Below are 13,585 nucleotides of genomic sequence, written 5' to 3' on the forward strand. Positions count from 1 at the left end.
TTCATTAGTTGGTGGTCCTTTATTTCCCCCATTTTGCCCTTCACATATGATCCTGACTTTGTGAATGGCACTTATTGCTAGTCAGAACATGATTTTCCTAATTTGTCTCTTCTCAATATGAAGAAATGACACAAAGAGATTCTACAGAGAAAGAATGTATCTTCTGAGTCTAAAGCTCAGAAAGGCAAGGTTTGGAATGCCATGTGTAGAATACCATGATTCTACACAAAGAAGAAACATTAATATAGACCTTTAGAACTGTTAGGAGTCAAAGACTAGTATAAAGAATGATGCACATCTCACCATAAAGTGCAAAGTGCGTTTGTTCTTGTATATCATTGGCCAATCTAGTCTGTGATAGCATAATCACCTTGTGGGTAGGACTGTGAGAGAACCTTGTCATTTGATTTGATATGCATTCATAGAGGTCCACGTGCTTTTCAAGTCTCAGAGTTACAAGCTGTTTATTCAAATTGATTAACTTATACAAGAAAGACAAACACTTTTTGATCCATTTGCCAATTAGTCAAGAAGTCCTTCTACAAAACATTGGGAAAATGAACTGATGTTGAATAAAGGTATTTATTCACAACTTAAAGTAGTGAGTGAGGCTCGCAGAAGCAGATCTGGGTTTGTATATGTAAGTGTAACCAATAACCCACTTTGGAGAATATTCATGTGAAATAAGTTGCTACCTATGCATGTATTCTGGTTACACCTGAGTGTAGAGGTTCTCTATGGGTATGAAAGTCAGAGTCCGCATTCACTTTTGGTAGATTTCTTCCAAATAAAAATGTACTAACAATAGTCGCATGTTTAGTGTTACTAGTGGCATCTAGTGCACTGTATCTTCCTCCAGACTGAAGAAGTTATACTCTATTTCCAGGGAAATGTATTCTTTGTTTTGAAGAAACTTATCTTTTGTAGTAACTTTTTAAGGGCAGCTTTAACATCTTTGTTTCGCAGGCTGTAGATCAGTGGATTCAACATAGGCACAACAGTGGTATAAAATACAGAGGACACTTTTCCTTGATCAATGGAACTTACAGAAGATGGTTGTAGGTACATGAATGCTGTAGAACCATAGAAAATAGCCACAGCCAAGATGTGGGAGCTGCAGGTGCTGAAGGCTTTGACTCTGCCCCCAGTGGATTGAATGCGTAGGATGCTGACAATGATGAAGATGTAAGAGCTGAGGATCATCATAGCTGGTACAACAATGTTAAATGCACTGAGGGACAGTGCTACTAATTCATTGATAAAAGTATTAGAGCAAGAGATCTGCAGTAATGGGAAAAGATCACAGAAGTAATGCTTTATTAAGTCAGCCTTACAGAAAAACACTCTTATAAGGAAGACAGTGTGGGCAGTGGCACTCAGTAAGCCAATACCATACACCCCAGCTATCATCAATGAACAGACTTGATGCGACATGGCTACATTATAAAGTAAAGGGTTTGCTATAGCTATATAGCGATCATATGCCATTACAGACAACATGTGGCATTCTGAGACAGCAAAAACACAGAAGAAGTAGAACTGAGAAATGCATTCTGAATAAGTGATGACATTCCTCTCTGTCACAAAGTTCACCAGCATTTTAGGAGTGATGACAGTGGACTGGCAGCAGTCAATAAAGGACAGGCTGCTGAGTAAATAATACATGGGTGTGTGGAGTTGGGAACTAAACAGAATCAAGACGATCATGCCCAGGTTTCCAACAACTGTAACCACATAGAGAGCCAGGAAGATGAGGAACAGGGGCAGCTGGAGCTCAGGATTCTCTGTTAACCCTGCGAGGATGAACTCAGACACTGCGGTGTGATTTAATTCTCCCATTGTCTTCTGGAAACTCTGTATAAAATAAAGTTTTATACAGACTTAAAATTTTGACTATTCATTGTCCTATCCCTCTATGGACTATGAAACAGAATTCAAATATTTTTTGGTATCTCCAGTCATCTGACACCCTCTTTTCAAAACAATCAGAGATTTTTTTTTAGTCCTGGAGAAAGGAGACATGTAAAGAAATAATATCACCCATATTCACTTGATTTCAACCTTCGTGATAAAACTATTTTTTCTTACTGGCACACATTTTCTACCACTTTCCCACCATTCTAGTGTTTTTAGTTGTTTCCAGAATTTGTCATGGGTTATTGGGAGCATCTCTCCTTTGGTAGATATTTTACTTGGGATTATATTAATGCATTATCAACAAGACAATGAACAATAGAATTAATTGTCTACCTGAGCTGGATATGGCGCCCCACGCCTGTAATCCCAGGAATCTGGAAGAAGAGGCAGGAGAATCACTTTTAATTCAAGGCCAGCCTGGTCTACAAAACAAATCCAGAACACCCAAGGCTACATAGGGAAACCATGTCTTGAAAAACGAAAAATATTTGTCTAGGGAATTGAGACACAAAAATTGAACTTAAAAACCAGTAGATTTGAAATCAAGAAAATAAAACATCTACTGGTACATAAATATAATCAAGCTATAGAAAATGCAGAATTGGTGTAAGACAACTATTAAATGTAATAAACATCATAGCAAAGTAATGTAAAGAAACAGAAATCACCATAGAAGTGAGGAATATTTTTTTAAATGATCAACAAACCCATGTGAGATATTTTTGGGTTCTTTGTTTGATCTTTGTTTCTCTTTCACGCAGCAGTTGTTGTTGACTACCTCCCAAAAAGGACAGATGCTCCCATTCCGCACCAAGTCTAAATCATCAGGAAAAGCTTCATAATGACTCTTGGTTGATACTGCTACTCATGGAAATGTGAAGCAGTCACTTATATGCTAACACCAGATTTCTTACTTTCCTCACTACTTATCTTCAAAGAAGATCTCACTTTTTATTTTTGTTCTTCTCTTCAGTACAGCTAGTCTATAAAAGTTGTGAACCATACACTGTGACTGTGTATTAGTTGTCTTAGGCTCTCTTTGTCAGATGCATCTTAAATATGAATGAATATTAGCAAAATAACAACATTTAATGAACTAAGAATGTTTTATCTTTCCTCTCAGCAAACTGAGGTGCAAAGAACCACACATATTTAACATATGATTTTATTGGCATGGAATATGTAAATGTTGGTCTTGCCAGTACCACTAGCAATATAACTGATGTATGTATCTCCTCATCAAGTCTTCACATAATAATTTGTGTCTGTTGCTTGTCTTATTTTTGTAAGATTATTTGATTTAATATGCACCATCAAATAAATTGAATTACACAATGCATGATATTACACAGGCTATCTCTATGAATATTCTCAGATAAAGAATTGTGTCCTAAAATACCTGAGACTGAGCTCATTGAACATATGTACTATGTATCTTCTCCCAAATTATCACCAACATTACTGTATTCTCTGGCTCACTGAGTTTTACTGCTACAGATAATTCATATAAGAAGATGCCTGCAGTCCTTTTTTTCACTTTATGAGTGGCTCATTTATCATAGCAAAGAGTTCTCCTGGCTCAAAAGCTTTTTTTTGATCAGTACAATTTATCTTACAGGGAAAAGAAATGGTAATGATTCAGAACTCTCTAATATATATTCATAATTTTGTAGACTTCACTGATTATTATTTATTAATATAAAATATGAATTATAGCTAAAGTAACCAGTTTTGGTAGACAGTTTTGTGCATAAGACAGTTACAAATTACCAGTGAAAACAGAAAACTGTATCTCATAATTATATAAATTCAAAAATTATCTAACTTTAATGTATACATTGTAACATTTAGTTCTGCATATTTAATTCTGCTTTGAAAACAGCATTATATCAATAATTTGCATGATAGCAGCTAAGCAGGTTGACAGCAATTCAAGTAGATTTTGTTAGGATGTTACAATGGACAAACATTAAAACAAATTTAAACGTGTGAAGCATACAGTTTCCTGTGGCCTTCCAGATAGATAGATAAAGAAATAGGTAATCTGCTCTTCAGAACATTTCAGTCAGTAAGGATATAAGTACACAACCAAAGACTATATAAGGTGTTTATAAAGACACTGAAGGAACACGGCCAATATGGTTCTCTTCCTTAGTGAGCAGATGTTATCAACAAAGGTATTTTAGAGAATCATAAAATATAAAAGTTCCTTTCTTTTTGGCCTAAGTATCATACGACATGACTGTTACAAAAAAGGACATTAAATATGCCACAATTTTTATTATAATCATTCTTTAAGGTTTTATTCTTATCTTTTTATACTATTAAACATAATTTTGTTTGTGTTGTTAAAGGTAAGACTTATGTTTTATTCAATAATTATATAACAATATTTTGTAAAAAAACAAAACTCAATGCAATAAAGCAATATTTGATTTGAAAATAAGCTCTATGGTAAAACAAACTAATAACAATTTTTTATTTAAAACCAATTTAAATTTAAATATATGTGTTCATCTTCTTCCACTCCTGCAAATCCTTCACAATCCTATCTCTCCCTGACAAACATGTTTAAAGGTTTTTCTCAATAGTCAAATATCCAATACAACTACACTCTTCCCAAAACCAAGAAAAGAAAACAATGCCCCTCCAAATAAAATTACCCAAATTCAAAGAAATTAAAGCACACACACACACACACACACACACACACACACACACACACACACACGATGCATGTCGTGGAGTGGCTGATATATCCAATGTCATTCTTTGTAAGAAAACTTATTTTCCCTCTCCCAGCAGGAATGATTGACAGTTCAGTTGTGAACCTTTGCCATTTTAAAAATATAACAAAATAAAATACAGTAAGATAAAAACCAAAGCTGCGCACTCACAGTTGGACAAGACAAACCAAAAGGCAGTTAACTGCCCATGAACAGGAAGAAGATTCAGAGAAATGCTCATTTACTTATTTAGGAATCCTATAAAAACATCAAACTGGGAGTCATAGTATATGCAAAAGACCAAGTATATTTTATGCTCTTTTTATGCTTCTTATTTTAGATAAAAATTACTTTGCTATGTATTTATTAGTATAAACCACAAACCACATTAACTTATTCATTAAATTACACATGTAGTAATTAACACCATACCTTGAATATATGAATTTAAAATTGTGGTACAAGCTATGGTAACAAACAACTTAAATATGACCATGAAACTATCACACTGTGTGAGTTTAAACTTGAACACACAAAAAAGTTTTTTTTGTTTTTTTTTTGTTTGTTTGTTTGTTTTTTATGATTTGGTATCCTAAGGATTGGAAGAATACTTAGCACAGATGTGGAAATCAAGGAGTCTGGGTGGCTCTTAACTGCTTTCAATTGACATGAAACAAGACAAGGGGGGAAACATGACCACTTGCATAGGTGAAGAGCCTTGGGCACTTTTTGCTTCTATTGCTGTGAAAAAGAAAACATCAAGTCCAAATCAACTTGTAGCAGCAAGCACTTAGTTTGGGCTTGATTAGAGTCCCAGAGACTTAGTCCATGCTCAGCATGGTGGGGAATGTAGCAGCTAGCAGGCACTCAGTCTCTGGGGCAGAATTCGGGAGCTACATCTGTAGGCAGGAGGCTAAGAGTGTGAGACTAGGCCTGGCATGGGCTTTTGAAAGCTCAAAACTTAACCTCAGTGACAAACTTCCTCTAACAAAGCCACAGTTCTTTCAAAAAGATCACAACCATGAATTCTTTCTAAACAGTCCACCAAGTCACACATCCTCCAACAAGGCCACATCTCTTCCACTAAAATCACAATGCCTGATCCTTCAGAAGCAGTGCACCAACTGGGATCCTAATATATGGGTCTATGGACGCCATTCTTATTCAAGTCATGACACTATCTAATCTCAGATGGTTAGTCCTAAATACATACACGTATGAGCAACACTGAGTGGACTCATCTTGTCTTGTGTTTATATAAATATATATGCATATGTGTGTGTGGTATAATATATGTGTGTGTGTGTGTGTGTGTGTGTGTGTGTGTGTCAGTCATTTAAGAGTAGTTGAAGAGAGTCTAGACCTATTTTTGTGGAGATAGCAGAAGTTTGAAATGATGTAAATAGTAAATAGAGTATTCATGTGTGAAATTCTCAAAACATTTTTAAGAAGAATGTGAGGCTCTTTGAATGAAAATGGAACTTGGGAAATAAAAAGTCACACATGTATACGAACAAAGAATGAACAAGATGATTTAATATTGTATGAACTAAAGACTTTTATCTGAACATACCTCCCCTTCTCCATAGACAACTCAACGCTGCATGTTTAGCTTCCCCTTTATACCAGAAGGAAAATAGCCTTGAACATGTGAGCTGCTGGTTACACCAGATTGCTGCTGAGCCACTATTCCTTGAATCTGGGTCTCAAAATCTTTTTTTTTTCTAAATGTTTGGGTTGTGACAAACATTTTATATCCTGAGTACAGAAACAAGAGATTGGTTACAAAAATAAAATTTGAGCTTATCTCCCTCTAGAGTTTTATCCCTCGAGTTTCATCTCTCGGGAAATCAACAAGCAGAATTATTATATATTCTCTAGTGGTTCTCATGTGTGTGATATAGCCAGTGGTATGATTCCTAGTTCTGTCTTAAATATAGACATAGTAAAAATTATGTTAGAGACACTAAAAGGTTGCTGCAACTTTCAAAAACATCTTTTCTTGAAAGGAAAAAGATTAAAGAGCAGGGTAAGAAAGTAAAAGGATATGAACTTTGTAACTCTCATTGGCATCTACCAAACATGCTTCAACAGTGTGAGGGAGTCACAAAATCATTTTACTTGAGAAATTTTCCACAAGAATTAAATAAAAGCTACTTTCTCCTCATCCAAGTAATAATAATTTAGATATTATTATAAATGCTACACAAGAAGTTGCAAACAAGAATAATAATGGAAAATAGTTGGAGGGGTGAGAACTGGGGTGCCAGGTAAGACAGAAGCCATCAAGAGCTACTGAGTCTTACTAAAGAAACTGATTCCATCCCAAAAGGAGCAAGACGTGTTCACTTCTTCCTGTTTTCAGGGACAATAAGAAGTTAACTGGGAAAGAGGAGTAAAAGTCATTCACTATGCCTGCTACTTAACAAAAAGGTTGTAGACTGGTCAGGAAATAAAAGGAGCAAACAAGGTGAGCAGAGAATATCATAAATTCCTGACATAACAAACTATTGTTTCGATGTTAAAAAAAAATAAAAGACCAGAATGGCAATGGACACATCCACCTTGGCCAAGCTATCCAATTAGAGAAACAATAAAACAAGCAAGCTTGCTTAACCGTTTTCCCATTATTTGGGGGTGGGGGAGCTTCAAAGCAACTATTTGCCCTAATTCAGCCTAAGGAAACCTTAAGAGAATGACTTCTCATCTCCTCCTGTAAGGGGGGTTGGGTAGATTTCTGTTTACTCTCTTGGTCTACAGATGCTTATTTTCATTGCGAGTTGGTTGTAAGTATGATTCATATGTTACAGAGGGGAAACTGGGTTTGACTCAGGGATGTATCTCTTTTCCTTTATCTTTCTTTTATAGGTAAGGAGATAGGAGCTTAAAAGAAAGAACGGAGAACATAGAAATATAGACGGAGGATAGAACGAAAGGTAGGTTACTGAATCTACTCCTCATCTCAAGGCCTTAATTGTTACACGAAAATAAGGTTATTTTTTTATTAAGTGGTATTGAATTTTGTGTATTGATGCAAATCATGCTCATGTCAAAAACTAGTCTAATTTTGTCACAAGAATATATTCTAGGTCTGATAGAAAGATATGAGTCTATAGATATATGAAGTAAATAGTTAAATAAGGTCTTCAAAACATCAGAGATCTACAGAATATGGCATTTAAAGATGTTTATATTATTCTAAAGATTCTTTGACAACAAGACAAGTTAACTCCTGGCAACACCCAGCCTGCTTCAAAGAAGAAGGTGTGCATTAAAGAATCTCCTTACGGAGTTGGCTTCAAACGTGGCAAACCAGCTACTGGCCAAAATGTCCTTGTTTCTGCCACAGACAGAATTCTGCCTAAAAATGGGCAAATTTGGCCCATGTTGATTGCCAAACTGTGCAAAGACAGGGTAAGCAAATCCTCAATAGTTTTTACCTTGCAAATATGTCTGTCGGAGAACACATTTTTAAAAATATATTTTATGAATTTATTCATATTACACCTCAATTGTTATCCCATCCCTTGTATCCTCCCATTACTCCCTCTCTCCTATTTTCCCCGTTCTCTCCTCCCCTATGAATGTGGCTGAGAGGGACCTCCTCCCCTTGTATATGCTCATAGGGTATCAAATCTCTTCTTGGTAGAGAACACATTTTTTATGTTTAATTTTAAATCTAAAGTTTTATACTTAGTCAATGGCACCATCTTTGTAGGGATCATGAATTGTGTTACAAAGCCTTCACACTTCACAGTTTGAAAAGTCACTCACTAGCAGCATAGAAGAGTACCAAATTTATACCAAATTGAAGATTGATGTCTAACATAAATTAACTTTAAAATTTACATAACATATAACTATATAAATGAGTTCATTCAAAAGTAGTTGACATCACTAGCCCCAAGAAGGTGGCTAGGTTTCCAGTACCAGGCTTGATTTCCATGCAGAAAAGTAGGACTTATATTCTGCCAGACAGTGGTGAGCAACCACCAACATATAAGTGACACTTATTTGCACCTGTACCAATATCTTGGCATGCTGGCTACAATGGTCCACACATGTTGTAGCTGGATAGATTGTTTAAGTTTTTACATTCCTCATCAGATTGCAGAGTATTTTCTGGCAACATCGAATTCAAACTGCAAGAAAGAGGTTTCCATGCTTGATTCCTCTCAGCTCCTCTGGCTCTTGTTTCCGAAGTACATAGTGACTCCATCAATGGGGTCTCATCCTCAAGTTCTGAGAGGCACAAAGAGCTATGTTATCTGTCCATATAAACTTCAGAGTCAGATGGACTATGCTGACCAAACCAATCAAAACATTTCTTGAGTCTCTAGTCTTTAGGTTTTGTATGAATAATTTTCAGATCATGTAGTTTAATTCATATATAACCTCTATTCAACATATATATATATATATATATATATATATATGACAATTAGAGTAGTACACATTACTATAATATATCATTTTACTACCTTCTAAATCTTAGTCTTATACCCACACATAGGTGTAGCTATCACCACAGATCTAAAAAGCCATTTTACTGCAAATGGAAAACATCACAGAAAACCAGAACTGGACATAACACAGAGATCAATGGGTCCTGGGGATCTCAGCACTAATTGGTACAAGTGGCTTCCCAGTTCTTGCATATCTGTCTCAAGGAAATAACAGCATATGAAATAGAAATGTTCTGTGACCCAGTATATCAGGAAGTTTGTTGTTGTCAAACACTCTTATAAATGGTGGCATAAAGAAAACAAGAACATAATACATGACATAAAAAGCACAATTCTTATAAATAAAATAAAATTTTCCTTCCCAAGTCTCTAATGGGGTTGAAGAACAGATAGTTCAGTCTTACAATTATGCTTAGTTGCTTAGGGGTTAAGATGCTTTTAGGTCTAGATAGATATTTTAAGTTGATAGAGATGAGATATAATAGATATTGATTTTGATTCAGAATTTTAGACTCACCAAGGTAGGAAAGATATTTTCTTCATGTTTGCCAGGTACAAATAGCAAAATCACTGTGAATGTAACATTATATAATTCCTGATTGTTTCAGGGTTCTTCTTTCTGTATGTACTTTATTTTTCTTATGTGGAATAATATAAATGTATATGTAAAAAATAAATATAATAAAAATAAAAAATCTTTACAGATAAACAGGTAACAATTTAAAACTATTCCTTTATTGAAGTTGAGTATTTACGGAAAGAAAACAGTGAAGACCTTTAGCAATAATAATATACATATAGAAATTTGTACCACTCAGTATTTACTTGTTTACCAGAATAAAACAATACATTAGCTAGTGCAACCTAAATAATTTATTGCATGGGTTAGTTGAAAGTTGTAGGTGACTATTAAGGACTGTAGCTCACAGTGACAAGGACTCAGAGACAATCTTACCACTTTTTTTAAAGTATAAAGTCTTATACCCTTGCCTCTGAGTTCTGTCTTAAATTTAGAATTTTATCGATAACTTCAATTATTCCATATATAATTGCCCTTCAGAATGCTAGGCAAACAGGACATGCAGATAGATAGAGTGTGTAAGGAATTTCCTGGTAGAATGTAGCCCTTATGATGCTGGCCCATAATTGTGAGGGTAGAGCTGTCATTAAAGCATTTTTAGGGAATTATAAGAAAGAAAATCTACATGTATTCAGGAAGAAACCATTATTGAAAAAAAGTCATAGATTAGAAAAAGAACAAGAAGAAGTATATGGAAGCTTTGGAGGGAGGAAAGGGAAAAAGAAATAGTGTAATTACAGTATAATCTAAAAAAATATTTTTAAGTAAGTAAGTCCCAAGTATTATATGACATGACTTTTTATAGAAAAGTACATTAAATAGAACTACAGTCATAATTTACAATCTCCCTTTGCCTAGGTCCAAATATTTAATTGTGAGCAAAAATAAGAAAAATAAAAATTGATGATGGGGTTGAGTAAATCCTCTAGAGCAGGGAAAAGTGAGTAATATGAAGTGAGAAAATGGGGCTACATTCATTTATGAGGAAGAAAGGAAAGCAGTGTGTGAGGAGAAATAGAGAAGAGGGATACTAACAATATGGATGTTTGAAAAAGCCATAGGGAATCATATTATTTTATGTTTAGCTAAAATCTCTGTCTCTCTGTCTCTCTGTCTCTGTCTCTGTCTCTGTCTCTGTCTCTGTCTCTCTCTCTCTCTCTCTCTCTCTCTCTCTCTCTCTCTCTCTCTCTCTCTCTCTCACACACACACACACACACATACACACACACACACACACACACCTACTGAACAACTGATCATGGCATGAAGAGCCATAGTTAATCAATCTACAACAAAATTCCCCCTCCTCAGGCACAGGGATTGAGATTGTGTCCTCTATGAAAAGTGACATCATGAAATTTCATCAGTAAAGTTTCTGAAACAAGAGAAAAATGATACCATTTGACATAATAATGTGGAAGGGGGAAATTTAAGTGAAATTCACTCTAAATGAAGAGCTTTATCCATTTAAATACTGGCAAGAAAGGAGTCGTTCTTCCCAAGGATAAGCCTCCCAGTATATATACAGAGGCAATTAATTTCATAGAAATCATAGGGATCGTGGGAGTGACCGGATGGAGATAGGATGACTAGGGTAATTACATGATTTACATATGACATTTTCAAAAATGAATTAAAAAGAAAAGTATCATTTTGTTGCAATTAATTTTATTTTTAAGGGAATGTTTTAAATATATACACACACACACACACACAGATATATATATATGGTGGAGTGACCATTATGGACATATAGAACCATTTTGTCTTTATTATTTGTTTACATTGTTGACTCTGTGAAACAATATGGGATAATATGTGCAGAAAAATTGAATTTGAAATATATATCGAAAATTATAATAGTAAAAATTATCAAGGTAACAAGTAGATTAAAATTACTAGTGTCATTTCAAAGTATATGTTTCAGGACAGTGTTGTTCTAGTAAATAATACTCATGTTGTTTCTAAATACATCAGTGTTTTCTTCCAATTATTTTTTTAAAAGCAACAATGACATCTTTATTCCTCAGGCTGTAGATCAGTGGGTTGAGCATGGGAACAATTATAGTATAAAACACAGAGGACACTTTCCCTTGGTCCATGGAGCTGACTGATGATGGCTGTAGGTACATGAATGCTAGAGATCCAAAGAAGACAGCAACAGCCAAGATGTGGGAACTGCAAGTGCTGAAGGCTTTGGACCTGCCCTCTGTGGAGCGAATGCGGAGGATGCTGGCAATAATGAAGATGTAGGAAGTAATAATTGTCAGGACTGGGATAGAGATGTTAAATGTACCAAAAACCAGAATCAACATTTCATTGATATAGGTATTAGAGCATGCAAGCTTCAAGAGGGGAAGAAGATCACAAAAATAGTGATTGATCACATATAATTTGCAGAAACTAATTCTAATCATGAAGCCTATGTGAGCTAATGCACACAGCACTCCAATTATATACCCACCCGAAATCAGGAAAATGTACATCTGATAGGACATGGTTACATTGTAAAGCAAGGGGTTACAGATGGCAACATAGCGGTCATAGGCCATGGCAGCCAATATATAACACTCTGCAATGGCAAAAATGACGAAGAAGAAAAGCTGAGTCATGCATCCAGGGTAGGAGATGAGGTTCTTCTCTGTCACAAAATTCACCAGCATTTTAGGAGTAACAACAGTAGACTGACAGAAGTCAATGAAGGACAGATTGCTGAGGAAATAGTACATGGGTGTGTGTAGGTGGGAACTGAGTACAATCAGTGTGATCATGCCCACGTTCCCTGCCACAGTGACCACATAGATTCCTAAGAAGAGCAGGAAGAGAGGCAGCTGGAGTTCTGGCTTCTCTGAGAGTCCAGCCAAGAAGAACCCAGTCATTGTGCAATGGTTTCCTGATGCTGTGTTCTCCATTAAGATCCTGAAGGAGTGAGAGAATCATAAGGCTGTTAGAGTGACTTTATTATTCTTTTCCTTGCACACAAAGTCCCCATATAAATTATTTCTGACTTAGAAAACCTTTTCTCTTTTAATAATTACCTTAATGGATTACCTTCGATAAATATACATTATCCTTTATTATTTTTTAAACACATCCTTAAAATTTTAAGAATTCATTTCATGTAAAATACCATCACTGAGTTCAAATTTTTAAAAATTGCATTTCAAAGTAATGTCTCTAATTTCACACTTAGAATACCATCTTTTCCTACATTAGTAGACTACCCCCAACTTTAACTTTAAAGTTAACTTTTCCAGTTAAAATATAGAGTTTAGAAAACACCTGCCATAGAAGAATACCCCTCTATCAACGCACAGCCTTTGCAGCTGACTCAGGCTACAAACTCTATATTTTAACTGGAAAAGTTAAAGTTAAATTTGGGGTCATCTTATATGCTGGGAAAAATGGTAATTATCAGTGAGAAAAAATGACAAACTTGAGTAAGCAAGTTTCCCTACAAACAGTGAATGATTACCCAAAATCTAATCTTTCCAGGGGATCCCAAAGTTCTTATTTCAGATTTTTAAAATTTTCTAATTATTATGATAATTACAGTCTTGAAATTTTCAAATGTGAAGATTATATGACATGTGAAGCAGCCATTGAATTCGGTACTAGATATATGGTGCTACTAGGAAGTGGTTTGTGGTCTCAAAACAAGGTCTTAAGATGAACAGGATTATTAGTGGTTAAATAGATTGTGAGGGCAGAAGGAAAAAGAGCCCATATTTACTCCCATGACTTACTAATAACAACCTTTGACTAGTACAGTGTATCTTTTTACTTACTATGGAAAGAAATGAGTATTACTGGCATCCTGTCTTTCTGAAAATCTACAATATGATTTTGAGTAGTTAGTTCATATTGAGAGCTCTTGGAGGGAAAATTGGCCATTT

The 13,585-nt window shown here is 35.1% G+C and overlaps 2 protein-coding genes across 2 annotated transcripts; both read right to left on the reverse strand.

The window, feature by feature from the left end:
• Positions 1-835: 835 nt before the first annotated feature.
• On the reverse strand, positions 836-1,839 carry LOC311598428 (olfactory receptor 8G50-like; the record flags this gene model as incomplete). The annotated part of the gene is given in 2 exon segments (XM_084783475.1): positions 836-913; positions 916-1,839. Coding segments are annotated over 2 exon segments (1,002 nt in total).
• Positions 1,840-11,662: 9,823 nt separating this feature from the next.
• On the reverse strand, positions 11,663-12,601 carry LOC311598429 (olfactory receptor 8G18-like; the record flags this gene model as incomplete). Its single annotated transcript, XM_084783476.1, has 1 exon — positions 11,663-12,601. The coding sequence occupies one exon, from the start codon at positions 12,599-12,601 to the stop codon at positions 11,663-11,665; it is 939 nt and encodes a 312-aa protein (XP_084639602.1).
• Between the last annotated feature and the right edge of the window lie 984 nt (positions 12,602-13,585).

This window comes from Acomys minous (assembly GCF_964271855.1).
Source record: "Acomys minous genome assembly, chromosome: 5".
In the NCBI taxonomy this organism is placed as follows: Eukaryota; Metazoa; Chordata; class Mammalia; order Rodentia; family Muridae; genus Acomys; species Acomys minous.